We start from the raw sequence: 23594 nt of genomic DNA on the forward strand, positions 1-23594 counted from the left end.
ATAATTGACAATTTGTTGGATTTAATCCACTGTGAAACATTTTACAATTCAGATATTGCAGTTCTAAGAAGAACATGTGGGTCTGGGTTAGATATGAAGGAAAGCAAGTATGAACAATGTTGAATATCATGAATGTAAATTAAGTAAAGTAAAATATATATATATGTACCAAAAAGAAATTACATTATACAGCAGAAAGAAGGAGAATAAAGGAAATTCCATATGTACATGTACTGTAGATAGTTGAAAACTGAATGAAAAGGAAAAGAGAAGAATTAAAATTACACTTGATCGGATGGAAATAATATCAAAAGAGTTTTGTTAAAGGTTGAGATGTTGGATTGATGGGAAATAAAAATATATGGAAAGAGGAATACAGAAAAATCAAATATTATAGGCATGTACAGGTGTATGCAAGATTACCATAGCATTCACAATTGACATAAAAATAGAAAAATATGAATTCCAAAGAATAATATCAGAATAGAGAAGAGGAAAGAAGCTGAAAATAAATTTATAGAAAGAGCTAAAGATATCAAACAAATGTTTTAAAAAAGATTGTTGTAACTGTAAGAAAACAAAGATGTAGATGATAGAGGACAATGAAAAGAAAAATCGTAATAAATGAAAAGATGAAATATGATTAGAATTTTTGAAGATCAAGACGAAATGGAATGACAAAAATAAACAGATAAAGAACAGAGAATTAAATTTGAAGGCTATATAGGGAAATAATATTTGTATTGACACGTCTGCAATTCTTATTTCTTAATGATTTCTTATTTGTTGTCAATCTTTTATAACTTTTGTTCTTTCTACATTTAATAAATTCTTTCCCTTTATTTATCTTTTGATTGATTTGATATATTCATTCTTCAAATTCACAATAAAAAACTGATACAATGTATATAAATTAAAACGTAACATGAATTTATAACAAACATTTAAACATAATATACAAAGAAAAGAAAACAATAATGAAGTCAGAAAGATGCCCAGTTCAGTCCATTCTTTCATTTTCTTAGCTAATCCACATTTCCCACCTGATAGTTTAATTGTTAGTTTTTTATGTTATAGTTTTGCTGCATTCTAATATTGCAGAAGCTAAACAGAAGTTACAGAACAAAAGCTTTAAATACTGCAAACTGGGTCAGAAAGGCTGATACACCTTCTAATTACGAGACAATAGCAAGGCAGGAAGTTGTGCCCAGGAGGGTATTGATTTTTTTTCTTTTGTTCATGCTGTGTACAGTTGTGCTAGGTCTATGTTCTCAACAATGTAATGAATGTGTTGAACATCTGAAGTTAAGAGTCTTGATTTGAAACACATTTGCCTGAAACAAAACCAAAAAGACCCGAAAGTCCTATTAATATATCGTTATTAGCATTGGATTGTTCACTTATAGAAAACATCAGCATGGAGTCATAAACTGCTTCAAATCTTCAAAAATCCACTCCTACCCACTTAAGATTTGCTTCATTGTACAACCAGAGAAGAATTTTGGAGGTCTTTGCTGATTTTCCATGGTAGCAAAGCACCCCCCCCCCCCCAAAGTAAAAATTGCAAAACCATTGCAAAATCACCATGACAAGAAAGCTACATGTATATGTACTGCGAACATGGACTGTACACTTTCCTGCTTATTGTCTAAATCATTCATAATTCCAATTGATTTCACCTATCGATCTGTGCTCAGGTGCGAAGCGGTATCGTTGGCTACAATTTTAAGTGTGAACGGTTCAAATATAGAGGAAATAAGACTTAATATTTCAAATATTCAAATTCACAATAAAAAACATGATATATATACAAATCAATTAAAACATAATATGAATTTATAACAAACATTTAAACATAAAACAAAGAAAAGAAAACAATAATGAAGTCAGAGAGATGCCCAGTTCATTCCATTCTTTCTTTTTCTTAGCTAATCCACATTTCCAACCAGATAGTTTAATTGTTAGTTTTTTATGTTGTGGTTTTGCTGCATTTTAATATTACAGAAGCTAAACAGATCAATAGCTTTAAATACTGCAAACTGGGTCAGAAAGGCTGATACACCTTCTAATTACGAGACAATAGCAAGGGAGGAAGTTGTGCCCAGGAGGGTATTGATTTTTTTTCTTTTGTTCATGCTGTGTACAGTTGTGCTAGGTCTATGTTCTCAACAATGTAATGAATGTGTTGAACATCTGAAGTTAAGAGTCTTGATTTGATAAACACATTTGCCAGAAACAAAACCAAACAGACCAGAAAGTAATAGTAATAATATATATTTATATCGTTATTAGCATTGGATTGTTCACTTATAGAAAACATCAGCATGGAGTCATAAACTGCTTCAAATCTTCAAAAATCCACTCCTACCCACTTAAGATTTGCTTCATTGTATAACCAGAGAAGAATTTTGGAGGTCTTTGCCGATTTTCCATGGTAGCAAAGCACCCCCCCCCCCCAAAGTAAAAATTGCAAAACCATTGCAAAACCACCATGACAAGAAAGCTACATGTATACTGCAAACATGGACGGTACACTTTCCTGCTTATTGTCTATATCATTCATAATTCCAATTGATTTCACCTATCGATCTGTGCTCAGGTGCGAAGCGGTATCGTTGGCTACAATTTTAAGTGTGAACGGTTCAAATATAGAGGAAATAAGACTTAATAAGTCAAATATTCAAATTCACAATAAAAAACATGATATATATACAAATCAATTAAAACATAATATGAATTTATAACAAACATTTAAACATAAAACAAAGAAAAGAAAACAATAATGAAGTCAGAAAGATGCCCAGTTCATTCCATTCTTTCTTTTTCTTAGCTAATCCACATTTCCCACCTGATAGTTTAATAGTTAGTTTTTTATGTTGTAGTTTTGCTGCATTTTAATATTACAGAAGCTAAACAGAAGTTACAGAACAAAATCTTTAAATACTGCAAACTGGGTCAGAAAGGCTGATACACCTTCTAATTACGAGACAATAGCAAGGCAGGAAGTTGTGCCCAGGAGGGTATTGATTTTTTTCTTTTGTTCATGCTGTGTACAGTTGTGCTAGGTCTATGTTCTCAACAATGTAATGAATGTGTTGAACATCTGAAGTTAAGAGTCTTGATTTGAAACACATTTGCCTGAAACAAAACAAAACCAAAAAGACCCGAAAGTCCAATTCTAGTTTTGGTAGGCCCTGAAAAACAGTGCGTTAGAGTTTCTTGTATTCAGCGCGTCTGTAGCATGCTAGCTGTGGTGTTAATGGTTAGGAGCCAGAGCATATAACATTGAGTTCCCATAGGACATATATTTATTCAGATGGTTTTATCTCAGCCAATACTTAACATATTAAATTGTTTTTTGACATGTGGTCATTATTTTTGATGCTCTTTTGGAAAATGAAGAAAACATTTAGAAATTCTAAAAATAGATTTTTATGACGTCACAGCCTCGGTACTCTATACTGTACATGACAAAAACCTGTTGTTTAAAATTGAAGCCCCCATTTGACTTTCACCACTTCTAGAGCAGTAAGCCTAAAGTAAACACTAGCACTGTCCAATGTAACCTCCCCCCCCCCCCCCCCAGCTCCCCTTGACTGGGTGATAGAGGGGGGGGGGGGGGAGATAAGCGTGAGAGAGGAAGGGAGAAAGAGCGCAAGTTTTCAGAGTTAAAATTGTTGTTATATCGCCAATTCTGGGTAATGTAAATCAGGGATGTCATCTCACTAGCCTACACACGTATAATGAACGTGTAACACCAATGAGAGTTCCGTTTGCCTGAAGAGAGTGTATGGATCGTGGTAATCGCTCTGTTGGGGGAATAGGTCGGGTTCAAGAGTCCTAGCATATTGGTAAAAAGTAACTGTTACATATTGCGCTCATTTCAGAAGTACACTGAAATTCACCAGAAATCATGAGTGGAATATCAGATGATCTCACACATGTACATGTACATATGCAACCAAATGATAAGGTTTAAGATTTTGAATATTTAACATAATTTTGAAAATATACATTCCTATTCCATGAAACTTGAACATATCGAGTAGTATCCAGAGCTGCCAACTATAGTACAGATTTCCTGTAATTAGTACAGAAATTAACGATCATTACGGCAGTACGGAAAGTTGTCTAAAATAAAAAAAAAAGGAAAAAGGAAAAAAAAAATTTATCGTAGCGAGTGCTGTACAGTATGCCTTTGTATGGCGGCCATCCAACACTCGCTGAGCAAGACGGAAAAGTATCAAGTATTCTCTAAATAGAAGCCAATTTTTTTCATTGAAAATTGATGTGTTGTGATGACCTGAAATTCTGAAAATCAATATTTTACAACTTTGTATGAGTAAAATCACAAAAAAATTCAGATAATCATGCCCTCCACCTGCGCAGTGTTGGCGTGCCATTCTTTAAAGATTCATATAGCACCGCATAGGAAATTACTGATTTATTCCCCAAATTACTGATTTTGAGCCTTGTGATTACTGATTTTCTGTTCTAGAAGTTGGCAGCTCTGAGTATCACCAATCATGTTATTAGAATTTAGGTGACAAAGGTCATTTCAGGTCTGCAAACTTAGACTTTATCGTGGCATCAACATCAAGATTTTGAATTTTTAACATGTCAAAAGTTTTGTTCAAATTCATGAAACTTCTTCCAAGGGTTGTTAAGTCACAATCATGTGACACAAATTCCATGTCACTAAGTCAAGGTCAAAGTCTTTTGAGGTCCGTAGCCTTTGATTTTTTTTTCTTCAAAACTTAATACCGGGTATGAGAATTAATAAATGAATTTTTAGTATTTGTTCATATTTCATGAAAGTCATCAATATCAATCTTGGTACAAATTGTGTATGGCATTGTCTCTATGGCAATATTGCCTCTAGGATCAACATTAATTTTAGGTCATGTAAAACTGTATTGCAGGTGATTGTGCAAAGTACTAAAGTAGTTTGTTATGCAACCCGATATGAATGGTGCCAATTAATTAGTGGTTATATTCCGATCCGTATTGGTAAACATGAAAATAATGTAATGTGAGGTCTGTTCTATCATGGTATACATGTACAACTATAAATGTACATGTACTGTATGTACCAAGCCTGGGAAAATTATTTGAATATTCAAATATTGATTCTTAGTCAACATATTATTCACTTCCAAATGCTGATTATATTCAGAGGATATCATTTTGGGAGGCCTGCAAATGAGCCATCCTGCCTATAAATAATGTCCCAACCAATATTTCATCAGATCAAATTGCGTAATGCTGGCAAGACCGCAAAGAGCGTTTCACTTGTTTTTTTGTTGGTATAAATTATAAAACCATATCACAAGCATTAATTGAAAGGAAATTTTTAGGATACAATCTGTACCTAGCTTTATAACATACAAGCAAAATCTACATGAATAAGACAATTGTTCTGAAGGCTTATATTAAGGAAAATAATAACAACGCTGAGAGAGGGCGCTAAATCTGATCTAATGGTCGAAATTCAATTTTTTGTGAATATTCCATTACCAGTAATAAAAAAATTGATGTATCAATCACTAACTGTTCGTAGGATTTTAATGTATTATTAGAGTCTGATATACCGTTAATTGTTTTTTTAAATCTTTACCCAAAAAAAAAACTAGCTTTAAGAATAATTCCTAGTAAATAAAGTAACCATCAGATCACACGTTATTTAAAATAAAGAAAATTATAAATATCAAAGGGTAGTTTGGGGTGCTGCCCCTTGTCCCCCCCCCCATCCCTAGGGAGAGGGGTAACTCATGTTTCCTGTTTGAAAATATCTAGAGTCTCACCTTATGCCTCTTTTCCATCGTAAACCTCACCTAGTATGCATCTATATAATTTAAACAGAGCCAGGATGTTTGGTACCACAATTTTCAGATTTTCTCAATTATCTCTCAAGTTGTGGCTTTACTCTTTGTGAACTCAACATTTGTTGTGTAAAATATATTTTCCCATGATATGTCTTGAGCAAAGAAGGAGACATGCTGCAATTTGCGAGATAATAATAATAATAATAATATTGGATTCTTATATAGCGCACGTATTGACCTTGCAAAGGTCCTCAAGGCGCTCCAACATTACCGGCTATGCTAGGCTGCCGATATCAACGCTCACAGCATTTTAAGGAATTCCTTCCTACCGGTACCCATTTAACACCTAGGTGGAGTGTGGCAAATGTAGATCAATGTCTTGCCAAAGGACATTAGTGCCGCGGCGTGACTCGAACCGCGTACCTTGTGATCGTCAGTCCGGCGACGTATCCACTCATCCACGACACCTCTAATATGGTCAAAAATTTAGTACAAGTCCACAAAAGCTTGCCATTTTGAAGTAATATTGCCAATTTGTTAATTGCCATAGAAAGTAAATAGAGACTTTTCAAACTGCCATATATACATGTAATTCTCTCATTTTCTAACAGATTTTGATGGAACTTTTTTTTAATTGCTTCTCCTTATCTTTTTTCTCTTCTGTTTAGATGAACCTAACTCTGGAGATTGCTCATTCACAGAAGTAGATTTGCCCATTAGCGAGTCAGATTGTTACCTTTCTGAAGTCGATGTTACTTACAAAGTACTAGGTAAACCTTTAAACTTTGTTTATTTCAAATGGTACCCCAGTAATGAAGTGGCATAAATGAAAACAAAACAGTGTGTGTGTACATGTATAGTTTGGAGGATGCATGGATGTACTAAAGGTTGCTTATACGTGTTCAGGAGTATCAGAAAAAAGTAGACACTTTTACATCAACACTTATTTTATAATATTGAAATCATTATTTTCATATATCGTAGATATTTGGCTTACCATACCGTAGGTATTAAGATATATATACATGTACATGTAGGTATGTATCTCAACAATGGCCTTATTGAATTAATTTGTTATTTTGGGGGTTTAAATCCCAATTCAATTGAGAAGGCTGTATATAAAGTATAAGACTCCTATCACTGATTGATGATTACTATATAGTAGAATGAAATGTTAACCCTCTAGGCAGAATCTGTCATTGCGGCCATCCTGTATTGACCTCCAATCTGCCTGATTTGTGTCAGATTTTTGTGTTTACCGGTAATACATTTTGCAAAGTTGGACTCATAAATTTGTTATCTTTTTTAATTAGGGGAGAACTAAAGAAAGGTATTTGCTGAATGGTCTCCAAGTTACTATTTGGCACAATTTTTAAATGTACAGTTGAAATTATATTATCTTGAATGTGATCGAAGTTTTAAACATTAATTCTTTTAGGTAGAGACCCTGAAGGAGGAGCTATATCAGAGATTGATTTACAGAATGCTACAGGTAATTTAAAGTAGTACAAACGGTTGACTATGTGCCGGGCATGTACATGTAGCAAGGGGGGGGGGGGGGGGGTGAGGACAGTCCAAAATGCAAAAAAAGGGAAACAAAAATGAAAGAGAAAAATGAAAACTTATCGAAAATGTAGGAAGGAAAGGAACCGACAAGGAATGATTAAAAAAAAAAAAAAAATGTAATTTTCAAAAAGATTTGAAATTTACACCTTAGTTCTCCCAAAATTTAATGAAATGTAATATTTGAATACGCGCTTAATAGGAACATTTAGGATTCATCCAAATTGATCATTCAATTTTCTGATTTTTATAGAAATGGATAGTTTCATCATTATTCTACCAATCCCTAACTTCTTGAGTCAGAAATATATATTTTTTAAGCAGTTTAAAATGACACCTTATTTTCACCTTAGATTGGAGTAAGTGAGTATTTGAGAGCTTTAGTATAAGCCAATGCCCACTAAGCCACTTACCGTACCCACAAGGTTATCACATTGATTTTCAATGGAAGTAAAGAATATGTCCCACTCTTGGGGTGAGAAAAAATTTAACTTTGTCTGATAATCCCTTCATACCAGTTGCTATGGACATGATATGAATGTCCTGTTTAGCTTGGTCGCATATAAAGAGAGCTATTAGACTAGTCTGGTTCAAAACTTCAATGGCCTTTTCTCTGAACTTGAGATATATTGATTGATAGTTACATTATGTGATATTGAAGGATGTTACCATTGAGGACTTGAGACAAGTAATATACCATTTGAAAGCTGAGAATCTCTTTTTTTTTCAGAAAAGGTATTTTTTTAGAAGAAATATTAATTATGTAGGTTTTGAAGTGGTTGGTCACAGATGTTGATGATGTTAGTGCTATTAAATTATTATTTGGGGGTTTAAATCACAATTCAATGGAGAAGGCTGTATATATGGTAATTGGTATAAGACTCTTACCACTGATTGATGATTACTATTTAATAATATTTAATAATATCTACTTTACTATTTTTTTTTCTTCTGTTTAGATGAACCTAACTCTGTAGATTGCTCATTCACAGAAGTAGATTTGCCCATTAGCGAGTCAGATTGTTACCTTTCTGAAGTCGATGTTACTTTCAAAGTACCAGGTAAACCTTTAAACTTTGTTTATTTCAAATGATACCCCAGTTATGAAGTGGCATAAATGAAAACAAAAAAGTGTGTGTGTACATAGTTTGGAGGATGCATGGATGTACTAATGGTTGCTTACTGGTACTTACATGTACATGTATTTACAAGTGGCACTGTGTGTAATGTACTGTGCATGTACGTGTTCAGGAGTATCAGAAAAAAGTCGACACAAGGTCATCACATTGATTTTCAATGGAAGTAAAGAATATGTCCCACTTTTGGGGTGAGAAAAAATTTAACTTTGTCTGATAATCCCTTCATACCAGTTGCTATGGACATGATATGAATGTCCTGTTTAGCTTGGTCGCATAAAGAGAGCTATTAGACTAGTCTGGTTCAAAACTTCAATGGCCTTTTCTCTGAACTTGAGATATATTGATTGATAGTTACATTATGTGATATTGAAGGATGTTACCATTGAGGACTTGAGACAAGTAATATACCATTTGAAAGCTGAGAATCTCTTTTTTTCAGAAAATGTATTTTTTTAGAAGAAATATTAATTATGTAGGTTTTTGAAGTGGTGGGTCACAGATGTTGATGATGTTAGTGCTATTAAATTATTATTTTGGGGGTTTAAATCACAATTCAATGGAGAAGGCTGTATATATGGTAATTGGTATAAGACTCTTACCACTGATTGATGATTACTATTTAATAATATCTACTTTACTATTTTATTTTTCTTCTGTTTAGATGAACCTAACTCTGTAGATTGCTCATTCACAGAAGTAGATTTGCCCATTAGCGAGTCAGATTGTTACCTTTCTGAAGTCGATGTTACTTTCAAAGTACATGTACCAGGTAAACCTTTAAACTTTGTTTATTTCAAATGATACCCCAGTAATGAAGTGGCATAAATGAAAACAAAAAAGTGTGTGTGTACATGTATACTGTAGTTGGAGGATGCATGGATGTACTAATGGTTGCTTACTGGTACTTACATGTACATGTATTTACAAGTGGCACTGTGTGTAATGTACTGTGCATGTACATGTTCAGGAGTATCAGAAAAAAGTAGACACTTTTACATCAACACTTATTTTATAATATTGAAATCATTATTTTCATATATCGTAGATATTTGACTTACACATAGGTATTCAGACATATACATGTACATGTAGGTATGTATCTCAACAATGGCCTTATTGAATTAATTTGTTATTTTGGGGGTTTAAATCCCAATTCAATTGAGAAGGCTGTATATAAAGTAGACTCCTATCACTGATTGATGATTACTATATAGTAGAATGAAATGTTAACCCTCTAGGCAGAATCTGTCATTGTTTTTTCCTTCTATCACCTTTCCTTATGTTATTCTTTGTTTTAATCATTCTATCGACTTTCTCTTTCTGTCTTTCCTTATTTTATTCTTTGTTTCTTCCTTCTATCACTATCTCAATCTTTGTTTTATTATTGCGATTATGCTCAAAACAGCAGTCGACTGTCGCCGTAAACAATTCTAGAAAGCGCGCACCGAAGTTGACCTATACTTCCTGGGTCAAACTGGGCATTGTGATGCGCAGTGGCTGGGCTCGAAATGAGCGTTAATGGAAAGTCGCTTGAACGCTTTCCCGCAGTGACCTTGTTTTGTAACGGCGTTTTGATTTGTGATTCATGTATGTGATTCTAGCTTCTAAAAATCGCTTGAACGCACCCTTATACATTTTGCAAAGTTGGACTCATAAATTTGTTATCTTTTTGAATTAGGGGAGAACTAAATAAAGGTATTTGCTGAATGGTCTCCAAGGTACTATTTGGCACAATTTTTAAATGTACAGTTGAAATTATATTATCTTGAATGTGATCAAAGTTTTAAACATTAATTCTTTTAGGTAGTGACCCTGAAGGAGGAGCTATATCAGAGATTGATTTACAGGATGCTACAGGTAATTTAAAGTAGTACAAACGGTTGACTATGTGCCGGGCATGTACATGTAGCAAGGGGGGGGGGGGGGGTGAGGACAGTCCAAAATGCAAAAAAGGGAAACAAAAATTAAAATAGAAACTAGACTATGAAACAAGAACAAATAACCAATGTTTTATTTCTTTTTTGGTAACATGATATTTCCATATGTTTCGTACAAAAATTAGCAATTTTCGGGCTGACATCCAAAGTCAAAAGGTCACATGACTTTGTAATGGTAGGTCTGATTTTCCAAAAATTTGTTTCAAAAGATGCGCAAGACTTGCCATAGAAAGTAAATAGAGACTTTTCAAACTGCCATATATAATTCTCTCATTTTCTAACAGATTTTGATGGAACTTTTTTTTAAATTGCTTCTCCTTATTTTTTCTCTTCTGTTTAGATGAACCTAACTCTGGAGATTGCTCATTCACAGAAGTAGATTTGCCCATTAGCGAGTCAGATTGTTACCTTTCTGAAGTCGATGTTACTTACAAAGTACTAGGTAAACCTTTAAACTTTGTTTATTTCAAATGATACCCCAGTAATGAAGTGGCATAAATGAAAACAAAACAGTGTGTGTGTATATGTATAGTTTGGAGGATGCATGGATGTACTAAAGGTTGCTTATACGTGTTCAGGAGTATCAGAAAAAAGTAGACACTTTTACATCGACACTTATTTTATAATATTGAAATCATTATTTTCATATATTGTAGATATTTGGCTTACACATACTGTAGGTATTGAGATATATATACATGTACATGTAGGTATGTATCTCAACAATGGCCTTATTGAATTAATTTGTTATTTTGGGGGTTTAAATCCCAATTCAAATGAGAAGGCTGTATATAAAGTAGACTCCTATCACTGATTGATGATTACTATATAGTAGAATGAAATGTTAACCCTCTAGGCAGAATCTGTCATTGCGGCCATCCTGTATTGACCTCCAATCTGCCTGATTTGTGTCAGATTTTTGTGTTTTATACATTTTGCAAAGTTGGACTCATAAATTTGTTATCTTTTTTAATTAGGGGAGAACTAAAGAAAGGTATTTGCTGAATGGTCTCCAAGTTACTATTTGGCACAATTTTTAAATGTACAGTTGAAATTATATTATCTTGAATGTGATCGAAGTTTTAAACATTAATTCTTTTAGGTAGTGACCCTGAAGGAGGAGCTATATCAGAGATTGATTTACAGGATGCTACAGGTAATTTAAAGTAGTACAAACGGTTGACTATGTGCCGGGCATGTACATGTAGCAAGGGGGGGGGGGGGGGGGGTGAGGACAGTCCAAAATGCAAAAAAAGGGAAACAAAAATTAAAATAGAAACTAGACTATGAAACAAGAACAAATAACCAATGTTTTATTTCTTTTTGGTAACATGATATTTCCATATGTTTCGTACAAAAATTAGCAATTTTCGGGCTGACATCCAAAGTCAAAAGGTCACATGACTTTGTAATGGTAGGTCTGATTTTCCAAAAATTTGTTTCAAAAGATGCGCAACACTGGAAAGAAAAAAGTTATAAAATTTAAGCGCAATATTTTGTTTGCCTTAAAAAATTATCGCGAAAAATGTAGAATGTGAAAATGTGGCTTGCCCCCCCCCCCACCCCCAGCTATATAGGGTTAAGGTTGGATTTTCTGCGTATCGCGATGTGCTTTACCTTGAAGCTTCACACATCTTTTGACACCAAGTTTGCAATAATTATACAAAGGGTAGTGGAGTTGTGGCACATTATTTTATAATATAAGTATAGGGAATGAAAAAAATATAATGAATAAGAAATTAAAAATACATAAGAATGAATTTGAGCTTGGCAACTTTGCACATATTATGATGTTTCAAAACGATTTTCTCAAAATTCCTACAACAAAATTGGCCTCAATTCACCTTATCCGAATGAAAATATGCATCATATTTGCTTAATTTTAATAATGAATAACAATTTTTTTTTTTTTTTTTTTTTTTTTGCAGAAACAATTTACACCTTAAATTACCGAAGATATACATCTCATGGAGAAACGTTCTTTTTTCAAACAATAATATTTATTATTTTATTGTGGATTTTTAATTTTTTTTATACCGATCTGTCCTTTTATGGCAGAAGATCTTTAGGGGGGTTCAAATTGACCCTCACCCCATTCAAATGCTGTTTGAGAAGCCCAGTTGGAATATAGTTAAAGGTTCATTTTTTTAATTCACAATTCTTTGGTAAGCAGTTTATGGTTATTGGAAGCGACATAGCAGCATAATATACACAACATTTTGACCAGTGATGTCTGAAGAAAAACTTATTGAATATTTAAATATAAATCAGTGTTGTGATGAAATTCTAATCCTTTCTGTCTAAGCTAGCTATCCTGATGTGACAAACTTCAGGGATAGATCCATGTATTTTAATTGTAACAAGGAGAAGAACGAGGGTGAGGAAATTAAATTTTGCAAATAAGATGTGACTTTGACACTAAATAGGGAAAGTACTTGGTTGTGTAACAAAACAAAAAAAAACCTTCCTAGAGAAAATTTTAACTGGACGTGGAATGCAATTTCCTTATAGTTAACCAAAACCCCAAAGTTGATATACTTAACTTTAGCAGTACTGCAATTTAATTGTTTTCTGTTTTTTGCAGCTCTACGTGGGAGGAAACGCACTCGTGTTCATTTTATTGATGGCAGTTCAGATTCATCTTGCGCCAGTATTGTTTCATCCAGTGTTAAGAGAAGAAGTAAGTTTTTATGTCTGTTTTATAGGATTTATTTGAAGAATGCAAATTTGGCCATCCACCACAAAACAAACAATAAGCCAGTAATTTCATTTTTCTTGTTTTTAACTGAGTTGTAAGGAACAGATTCTTAGCTTTAAAATGATGTGTCTTGCTATGTCTTAATGAAGAAAACTCTTTGAAATAAAAGTGAGAAAGTCAGACAGGCTGGTTTTTTTTTCTTCAGAATAAGGGAAAAAAAGTCTCAAAGGGTTGGACCGTTGACATACAGCAAAAAAATATTAAATTAAACATCCTTGGCTACCATTGTGAATGACTCTAGCTAATAAAACTTACACAACATTTGAATACCTAGAATCCTTTGATGCATCAAAGTTTGAGAGTCTAACATCACCTTTCTTTGAGTTATGGTCATTAATTTAAGCCATCTTGATGAATAAGATTTAGAGTATCTGAGTTTCTGCCTAATAATGAGTCTGGGCACACCATTTTAAACCAAAGAAAAATAAAAACATGTACATGTATATGACCCTCAATTTTTGTACAGATAATACTTAGGATTGAATTATTACCTTTTAAAAAAATCAACTCTACTCTGTTTTGGCTTTTTACATCACAATTCCCATAGTGACGTATTGGTCGTTTTAGGGTAGAGAGTCAGAAATATTGAACAAAACAAATGTTTAAATGTTAAAGATAAAGTTGAGTTCTGGTCAAGTGATTGCATTGTGAAAGAAACGTTGTGGAATCGATCAGAAAAGGTTGATCATCTAGCATATAAGTATTGGTGTTGTACTGCAAGGTTCTGGAATCATCAGAATGATAAGAAATTTGGCCCAGTCTTGGTAAAGTTACAAGCACTGTACACAGAAAGATGTATATGGAACTACACACGACCATGTGGCATAAAAATCTGTCCCAAATTTTATGATGTTACATGCCACATTTAGAATATTAAGGCATTTGAAGAGCCATGCTTTTTCAGGGAACACTTTTTATCTGATGTTCTTCCACACTTGCACAATACAATGATAACGCTCGTATTCACCTCTTCCCAGAACTCAACCTTAATTCTCTTTAAGCTCCTGCACATGTGATGTATAAATGCTTTATACCTACTATTTTTGCATGTAGTGCTATCTCTACTTTTACAATTGAAAGAGGTGAGAACAGTGAGATTTGCAACAATAAACCGTGTATTTGTTTATTGGCAATGGTGATGACAAGTGAGAAAAAGTGCTAACCTCTGTTATGCTCTATTTCCAAATTGTAGAGGAAAACAATTCCAGTCGGGAGCTATCATCTATTCTACGAATGAAATGCTGCAGAAATTACTGCCTGCACAAGGTGTCACGAAAAGAGGTAGCATACAGCAGAAATGCCTTCCAGGAGAAATCCAAATGTGAGCAAAGGCAGTGGATCTTGCAGTACCTCCTCGAACATCATGAAGAGTCTGGGAATACAGTTCAAGTCCGCTTCAGTATTGGGGTGACAGAAGTTTGTCAGCGTGGTTGGCGTTTAGCCTTAGGAATCCCCAGAACAAGGCTTTGGCAGATCCAGTCTCATTTCCAAGGTAAATATACAGTATAAGATGCATGTATCTGCATATTTTTCTATAAATAGAATTCTCTAGGTTAGCAAAGACAGGTAGTTAATATAAAAAACAATTCATGTTTGTTAGTGCATATGATTAAACAAGCATTAAAGTCCAAGTCCACTCCAAAAATAACTTACTTTCAATAGAAGCAGAAAAATCAGACAAACCATTGATATAAAACTACACCCATTTCATCACAAATCGTATGTTGATGCACATTCATTAAAGCAATATTGAGCAAAATGAAATGTTGTGAAAGCAGATATCGAGCATGCGTTATCAATTTCAATTTTTTGCTAAGTGGGAATAATAAATGCACGTCCATTTAGTGGCAATTGATTGATTGGATTGCTAAGATTCTAGAACATGTCTTGATAGACCAAACTGGGAGGTCACAGATTCCAACCTCGTTGATGTGCTTGACAAATCAATATTTGTTATTAGTATTAGTAGTAGTAGTAGAAGTAATAGTACTAGTGGAAGTAACCCCAATACTTATACCTCTATGTTACAGGTGGACTAAAGGCATACATATCCCCAAATCATCACAGACGAGGAATGCAGTCAAAAGCAGTGGCTGCAGCATTGATGTGGCTGGATATGTTTTGTCGCAGATTTGGCGACAAAATGCCAGGACAAATGAAAATACACTTGCCATCCTGCCTAACACGAGCCAGCGTGTATCAGACAATGAAAGAAGAAATGGAGGATCATGGGGAGCACGTTTGCAGCAAAGTCCATTTCTTCCGCATGTGGAGGAAGGAAATGTCACATGTGACCATTCCAAAGGTAATCATAATTTATTCCTAATGCAGAATTAGCTTTTGATTAGAAATGTTCAATATCAGATATTGTTTCTTGCATCTTCTTACAATTTCTGCATATTATCATTGTGAAGCCATGGATGTGGCAGTATTCACTATGAATATGACGGACAAAGAAAGCGGACAAAATATACAGTTCCTCAGGTAGACAAAGGAACATCCCTTCACTGCTATTATGTAAAAAATTGTAGAACAGAATGAAAAGAGTCCAACGCCAATTTTATATGTATGAGAAATTACTGCATCTGCTTAATAATTTGTTTTTGAATATAACACAAAGGGGATCGATTCATTAAAAATGCTGCCTGTGGTTATCCATTCTACCTTCCATCTGTCTGAATATATTCCCAGGGATTTCTAAAAACCGTTTTGACAAAGTTTGTTAAAAGTGTTTTATGTTCTTAGGGAAGGCATGTTATCTCATTCAATTTAGGGCTTAATGGCCAAAGGTTTCAACGTTAATTTCTGTATAATATCTTGTGATAGTTGAACAAATTATACCTTCTTACCTGCTCATTTTTCTTTCATTGTCTTGATATCTTATGTTTAAAAAACACTACATTATATGCATTCGTCAATGGTATGTCTAAGATGTAGCGATTTTAAAATAAAAAGGTGAAAACATCATACAAACAAACAAGAGTCTAGTTGTAAAAGAATTTTTATTTTTGAACACGATGAATTACTCATGATATTTTCTATGGTCTTTATTTATGTCAGGTGAATAGATTTTCAAAATGCGATGTCTGTACTCAGCTGAAGCAAAGCATCGAAAAAACTAATGAAAAAGAAGCGAGGCAAGCACTCCATCAACAAAGAGAGGATCATCTTACACTGCAAAAGTAAGAACCTTTTAAATTCCTTCAAAAGTACATCATATCCATACTTGAATGCAAATACAAGTTGATTCCTATTGATGTACATTCCTGCATACATCTCTTATTTTGTCATTAAATTGTGTAAATATGTTTCATACTTTTTGTATGACTCCTTTGAGCGCTGGGGACATATCGCATGAAAAGTTGTGGATTCACCCCCTACTCCCCCCTCCCCCCCCCCCCCCCCCCCCAGCCTGATTAGGATTTAGGATTCTTCTAACCTACAATTTATACTCTAAATGTAGAGTACTGAATTGATTAAGTACCCTAAATGGCAATTGAAGCTGTAAAATACCCCATTATAAAAAGGCCAAGTAAATCCTAATATCAAGTTGATCTGGATTTGTGAATAGAGTAAAATCAAACAAGCATAGAAGTGAAAATTTCATCAAAATCGGATGTTTTAAATATATTGTACAATGATGATGTGCATATCATAGGCGGTATGCAAATGAGTGAGCTGATGATGTGACATACTCACTTTCCTTACCTATGTACTTTATTATATGAAATTTCAAATATTCCCATTTTTTTGCTCCAATAATGTTAAGCATGGTTTGACTCATCATGGAACATGTAAAATCATCTTTATTTTAACTAATTGTGATACAAAGAAAACAGGTCTCAAATTAATTTTTTGTCCACGGGGCTCTTCCCCCAAAAAGAGCCCAAGGGGGGGGGGGGTTAAACCCCCTAACCCCCCCCGTAGAGCTGCCCATGTTACCATAACTATCCTTCCACGACATCTCTTGATCTTCCTCTTCTCAATATTTATTTATTGGTCGAGGTTCATTATTTGCTGGTCATTTGCAATCACCATATTACAGAGGATTCACGCTTTTCACAACAAAAAAGCTCCAGCAGATATGGGGCGGCAGCGTGCACACGTACCGGTACTAACGGCCCAGTAGGCATATAGCCACTGCTGACGGCGGTGCAAGCTTCCGTTGTTTGAATCAGTACTAATACTCATAGAACGAGCTCATGTTATGCATATCACAGTTTTATGAAACAATGTAAAACTGTAAAATGCCATCACTTTCTTAGTTATACATCTGATTTTTGTGAAATTTTAAATGCTATGCTTGTTTGATTTTAATATATTTATTTAAAGCAAATGATATTAGGGTGAACTCTCAAGGAAAACGGAGTTGTGGAAGAAGTACATTGTAGCAGTAGTAATAGTTTTATGACCCCTAATACTTTCAAATTTCATTTACACTCTCATTTACATGTATGATCATGTTATATACATGTATCAAAATGTCATGTAAGCTTTCATTTAATGCACTCTCCAATGTTCTTTACCATTTAGTATCTGTAAAATCATATTCCTCGAAAATATGTCTTTTCATCCATGTCATATTTAGTTACATATTTTTATTTTTGTATCATTTATACAGAACTGAGAGAATGAAATACTACAAACATGCACAAAAAGCAAGACAACATCCAGACAAGTATATCAGCATCATTATTGATGGAATGGACCAGAAATCAACAAGTATTCCCAAATTTTACAGAACATCCAAATCAGTATCATCAGCATGGAAACTTCCAACACACATCACCGGAACGATAGTGCATGGGAGGGGACAACACATGTTCCTTGACAACAAAGAATACCCACATGATTCGAACCTTACCGCAACGATCCTTCTCCAGGTTCTTCATAAATATTCCACCACGCTACCAGACACATTATACCTTCAAATGGATAACTGTGGGAGGGAGAACAAGAATCAGTGTCTCCTTGGACTCTGTGCTCTTCTAGTGGAACTCGACGTGTTCAAAAAGGTAAAAGTAAATATAGAGGACTAATCCAATTGAAGTAATAGTTGGCATCAATCTGGACATAAAATTTGTTATCCCATTGGCTAATGATGTCTCTAACTATCCTAGCCAATGGGTTAATTTGCTTTCCATCAGTACAATCCAGAGTTATCAATGCAAAAGCTACCTTTGGATTGAGCAGCCGATGTAGCAGTAACATTTCTAGACAGAATTCTTTCAATCTTGTATGGAAGTGTATCTTAGTAAAATCTAAAGCCTATTGATTTGGTTGATGCTGCTCCCAATATTTGTTTGTTTTATATAAGGTTGAAGGTCATAATTGTGATGTCCCTCCCTTATATATATATATATTTATGATGTCATTCTCTATTTCACCCCCGCTCTCCCCCTCCTCTCCCTCTCTCATTCTCTTGCGGGTTTCTGGTTGCGCTCGTATCCATGGAGCTTTTTTATGCTTCTAGCTCTTTGTGGGTATTTTAATACATGTAAATATCATTCCTGATGGCCTATGGTCGAAAATTTGAAAAACTTGTTATCGGTGTTTACAGAATTTCTGATTTACTTGTCTACTTTATATACATGTATATATTCTGTATATAAGAAGATTAAAAAAATACCATGTTTGCCATTAATTCCAACATATATAGGATTAAAAAAAACAATAATAGTGGTCCTGTGTACGAGGAGACAACCCCATTACCCTATACTATAGATTTGTATAGGAGTAGGAAGATATCCCTAGCCACCTTGCACAACTGTAAACCCCAATCAATTATACTAGAAGGAGAGACCTGAGGGTTTCACTGACATAGTTCTCAGGCAGAGGTACTGCAAAATATCAAATAATAATACTAGTAGTAGTTGTTGTAACATTGTTTATTTTATTTCTCTTGTTTATATCATTACAGGTAAAACTGTGCTTTTTGATGAAGGGGCACACACACGAAGACATCGATCAGCTATTTAGCCGCATATCCACATATACATCTAAGCATAACATTCCTACGCTGTCTTCACTACTACACCACATTCCAAAATCATTCAACAAGCCGAATACCACTGCGGAACGAATCGAAACCATCTTCAACATCAGGGACTGGCTACAGACACAATTAAACAAACCATCACACCATAGCCTTCCACACCAATTTAAGATCACCAAAGTCGAGGGAAAGGCCATAATCCAGACCAAAAAATGGAGCAACAGCTCTGCATGGCAAGCAACGACTGGTTCAAGCCACATCCTGTCGGAACATCCCTCCGGTACACCAGATGTTGTCTGCAGAAAGATGGAGGAACTCCACGTCAACAACCTCTATAGAGACATGGCCAAGTACCTACCGTACCTCAATGACTCGGAACATCAAGAATGGATGGAGCTGCTCCATTCTTTCGAAGCAGAAGATGGTAAGTAGTAATAAGGAACAACAAAAATAGATAGCCCTGTGACTATACTGGAGATTTCTTTATTAAGGAATTTATGTGTTCATGGAGCCATATTCCAGCTAAGCATTTGGTTATATGTTTTTTAGGGGTAGCTATTTTTTGAAAATCAAATTTTGAATTAAGTTAGAACAGGCAGTTAAAATATACCTCCTTGAAATATACACTACTGGTTAAAGATACTACCGGTATGTCCCTTTCGCAGCCAACATCAAATTCTTTAGAACTTAGCAGGAATTATGAATATGGCACGTATGTCCTATCTGTGAAATGTAACCCTTTGCAGTGTCCTAGTAATTAAATTATGCAAGGAAACCCGTTTATTTTTCGTTAAAGTGTAGCTTTTTTCATTGCATTATAATTCATACTAGTGAGATGCCAATTTCCTATTTTTCTATTTCATTTAAAATGAACATGAAGGACAATTTTTTGTCAGAAAGTTTTCAAGAAAGCATATTCAATAATATTGCACCAACAACATTTTGAAATTTGAAATGGGTTCCTTTAAATTTTCTACAGGTCTGTGAGTTTCTCAAGTGCTTTGTTTTTGTTTTTGGCAGTAATTTAGAATTGGGGATCGGGGGATATGAATTGTTGTTTGTACATGTACTTCTTGAAATGAAGGAATGAACCAAAATACCAAATCTTCTCTACATATCTAGATATTTGTTTCCACAATAAACTAATGGACAACTGTTCACCTGTTGCAAAAGCTTCTTTCAAGTATCATGATCAACAATATAGGCAAGAAGAACAAAGATGCATAATTTTCCTATGAAAATAAAAGGAGTGTGTAAATCATTACCAGCATCTCCCATTTCTGTAAATATGTACACATCAAAAAAAGGAAATGCATAGGGTTCCAATTAATCCATGTATTCAGTTATAATTATTTATGAAACTTTCCAATTCCTTTATGCAAGCATAAATGGTTACAGTTTAATATGCAGAATCTAGACTGCTTTATATGCTTCTTTTGAATGTAAATGTAAGACCTTCAATTCACATGTTTTTTTATCAGGAACGGAAGATTCACGTACATGGCCCCTGGTGGATATATTGATGGATAAAGAGTCTCAGTCCACACCACAAAGGGATCTTCATTCAACTCCAGAATTCTCGAATGATGAACAGCAACCTATTCAAGCAGTAAGAAGTATAGATGTGTAGTAGTAGCCAAATCAACATGCATTATTCAACTCTGACAGCTCACTATAATATATTTATAACTAATGTGACTTCACTATATCAGAAGGGTTGTTTCGAGAGCTCAATTAACTTACCTTTTAACTTTTCTTTTAAGTTCACTTGTGAAATGAGCAGTAATAGACCTCTAAATCGGACCTACCATTATAAAGTCACATGACCCTTTGTCTTTGCATGTCAGCCCGAAAATCGCTCATTTTCGTGATTTGTGTACAAAACATATGGAAATATCATTTTCCAACAAAAAAAGAGATAAAACATTTTTTATCGGGTCTTGTTCATAGTTTAGGTGTTTTTTTTTGGGGGGGGGGGGGGGGTCACAATAGTTGAATTATAGTTAGAAATGAAATAAAACAACAAAATTAATGAAATACATAAGTTACGAAAACAAAGAGATACATAAGAAATCACCAAAACAATAGATAACATAAGGAATAACCTGGCTCTTCCAAATGTATTTGTTGTATTATTATTTCAAATGGTCTAAAGAGTATATGCAGTGAAAAGGACAATTTAAATATAAAGGATATATGATTTATGGGTAAACATGTACATTTTATGACCTTAATTGCATAAATTACCACAAATATGCAAATGAGTAAATTTTTCAAAAAATAAGAATTACAATAGTATTCTATACACTCTACTTAACATGCATGCAAATTTTCGCAGTGATCGACTGTTTCACGGCTAAGATCATGGGAGGGGGGGGGGGGGGGCCTCATGTTGAAGATATCTGACTTCTACCAATGTCTTAGGATACAAAAAGTCTTTTAAGTTTTCACTTGACATTTAACACCTGCATACCCACCATAGGCATGAATCATAGTCATAATTTGTATCAGTATGGTATTCATATCTCCTACGTAAAAGTCCTTCAATTCAATTGCTCTTGTGCTAACTAGATTATTTCTGCTCCCCATTGTAATATTTCAGGTCCAGCTAGGTCCTAAAAGGAAGAGGCCTCTACAGCCAGTATTAAAACTGGGAGATATGGTTGGGGTCTACTTAGAAGAGTTTAGAAACGAATGGCCACAAGTGGGCCAAGTGTTGGACATAACTGGAGACCATGTGAAACTGCATTGGTACTCGGGATCAGAAACATCCGTGTGGACATCACTCACCACATCAGTGCAGGGACGAAGGGATCAGCCTTACACAGGAGAAGTCTCTCTTCAAGATGTCTTAACTGCACCCTTCAACCTTACTAAAGCCAACAAATTACCGGTGGAAATTCAGCGTCACTTGAAGGAGAAAGGAGAACAGTATTTTGTTCTACAGTAGGCTTGCGGGTGCATCATGTGAGAGAGAGAGGATTGAGGAGTCCTCAATGTTCATTAGGCCTATATGAATATTCACCAAGTACTCAAAGATGATGCTAAGTTTGATTGTGGTGTACACTAAAATCTGACAGGAACAACTTACACTTCCCTTCATATATTTGGTTATTTCATGCTTGGTGAAGCAAGCTCATGTTTATGTAACCCACTGGCTTATGAAACCTGCTAACTTGTGTATTAAGCCTAGGTAGGTACATATGTTAACTGTCACGACTGACGGGTCGTGACTTTCACGATTTGTCTCTATCTCTCGCTATTCTGTACATAGTGGGTAATGGAAAATTAAGTAAAGGTTTTATACGATCTATCCTTCTGGCCTTTGGTCTTCCACTCTTTCTTGACCCTTCAATTGACCCTGCAATATAACCTTCTGTAAAAAATTGGCCTACCACCTGGCAATACGCCCAAAGTACCCAAAGGGCCTGGCGATTGACAAGGTCTATAAGCTGACGCTTTCATTTGTTCTTCTTGCAGTCCAGGGAATTGTTAGCATTTTTTACCAGCACCAAAGCTCAAAAGCAGAAATGCAGCTTTTGTTAAAGCCCAATGCCAATTTTGGTAGTCCTTTGAAAATGGTTTGTTAGAGTTCCTTGTTTTCAGCTGGTCAGTGGCAAGACAAAAGCAAAACTAAGGTAATGAGAAGTTTTTTCCTCCTCAAGTTGAATATTGAACAAATGAATGAGAGGCGAAATATAATATTTGTCCTGTCCAAAAGAATAAAACCGGTCACACAGCCTGCACACATACACGTGTAAAACCAAATGAGGATAAATTCATCTTTGTTAACACAGTTAAAAGGTATTTTTTCCCTTTTGCAGCGAACCTCAAATTCTGTAGAATTTTGCAGGAATTATGAATATGTCATGTATGTCCTATCTGTGAAATTTAAATGGTAGCAGTGTCCTAATATTCAAATTATATGCAAGGAAACCTGTTTACTTGCTAGACTTCACTGTCAGACACTATCGAGTGACTGACTGGCTTTTTTTCTTCTTTGATAATAACATACATGAAATGAGCTGTAAAGGGTACATGAGCATTTGTCTACATCAATAACCCACTTCTTGTGATGGCCAAAATTAAACTAATTGAATCTTTGCACAGAATAAAACGTATGACCATTCAGTACAATGGTCTGAAAATCAAGACTATTACTTATTGGCTCTATAGCTCCTAAGTCGATTTGACAACTAATAGTCATTATTTTCCAACTTGAAGACATTTTTAAGCTCTACCTTTTTTAAGGAAGTTCTAAATTAGTATTATCTTTCAAATGCCCTTGGAATTTAACCTTTTCATTTTTTTTTGGCCTGCAAATGGGACATAGTACCTTTAAAGGTAATACAACGTTTTGGTATGGAGTCATGAATT

General features: G+C 34.6%; 1 protein-coding gene across 5 annotated transcripts in view; it reads left to right on the forward strand.

Moving 5' to 3' along the window:
- Positions 1-23115, forward strand: part of LOC105447505 — a 48918-nt gene extending 25803 nt beyond the window's left edge. For 3 of the 5 annotated variants that reach the window (XM_030997544.1, XM_030997545.1, XM_011685643.2), the window contains 15 exons: positions 6494-6595; positions 7264-7317; positions 8348-8449; positions 9189-9296; positions 10331-10384; positions 10805-10906; positions 11567-11620; positions 13049-13144; positions 14415-14714; positions 15253-15527; positions 16283-16404; positions 17844-18237; positions 19143-19641; positions 20699-20826; positions 21820-23115. In XM_030997544.1, the coding sequence (XP_030853404.1) occupies positions 6494-6595; positions 7264-7317; positions 8348-8449; positions 9189-9296; positions 10331-10384; positions 10805-10906; positions 11567-11620; positions 13049-13144; positions 14415-14714; positions 15253-15527; positions 16283-16404; positions 17844-18237; positions 19143-19641; positions 20699-20826; positions 21820-22167 (2738 nt within the window). In that variant the 3' untranslated portion in view covers positions 22168-23115. The remainder of the gene's footprint in view (positions 1-6493; positions 6596-7263; positions 7318-8347; positions 8450-9188; positions 9297-10330; positions 10385-10804; positions 10907-11566; positions 11621-13048; positions 13145-14414; positions 14715-15252; positions 15528-16282; positions 16405-17843; positions 18238-19142; positions 19642-20698; positions 20827-21819) is intronic. The other 2 variants (XM_030997546.1, XM_030997547.1) reach the window with 2 other exon arrangements.
- Positions 23116-23594: the final 479 nt, after the last annotated feature.

The sequence above is a fragment of the Strongylocentrotus purpuratus genome, unplaced genomic scaffold (genome assembly GCF_000002235.5).
Source record: "Strongylocentrotus purpuratus isolate Spur 01 unplaced genomic scaffold, Spur_5.0 spur5_scaffold_4, whole genome shotgun sequence".
In the NCBI taxonomy this organism is placed as follows: domain Eukaryota; kingdom Metazoa; phylum Echinodermata; class Echinoidea; order Camarodonta; family Strongylocentrotidae; genus Strongylocentrotus; species Strongylocentrotus purpuratus.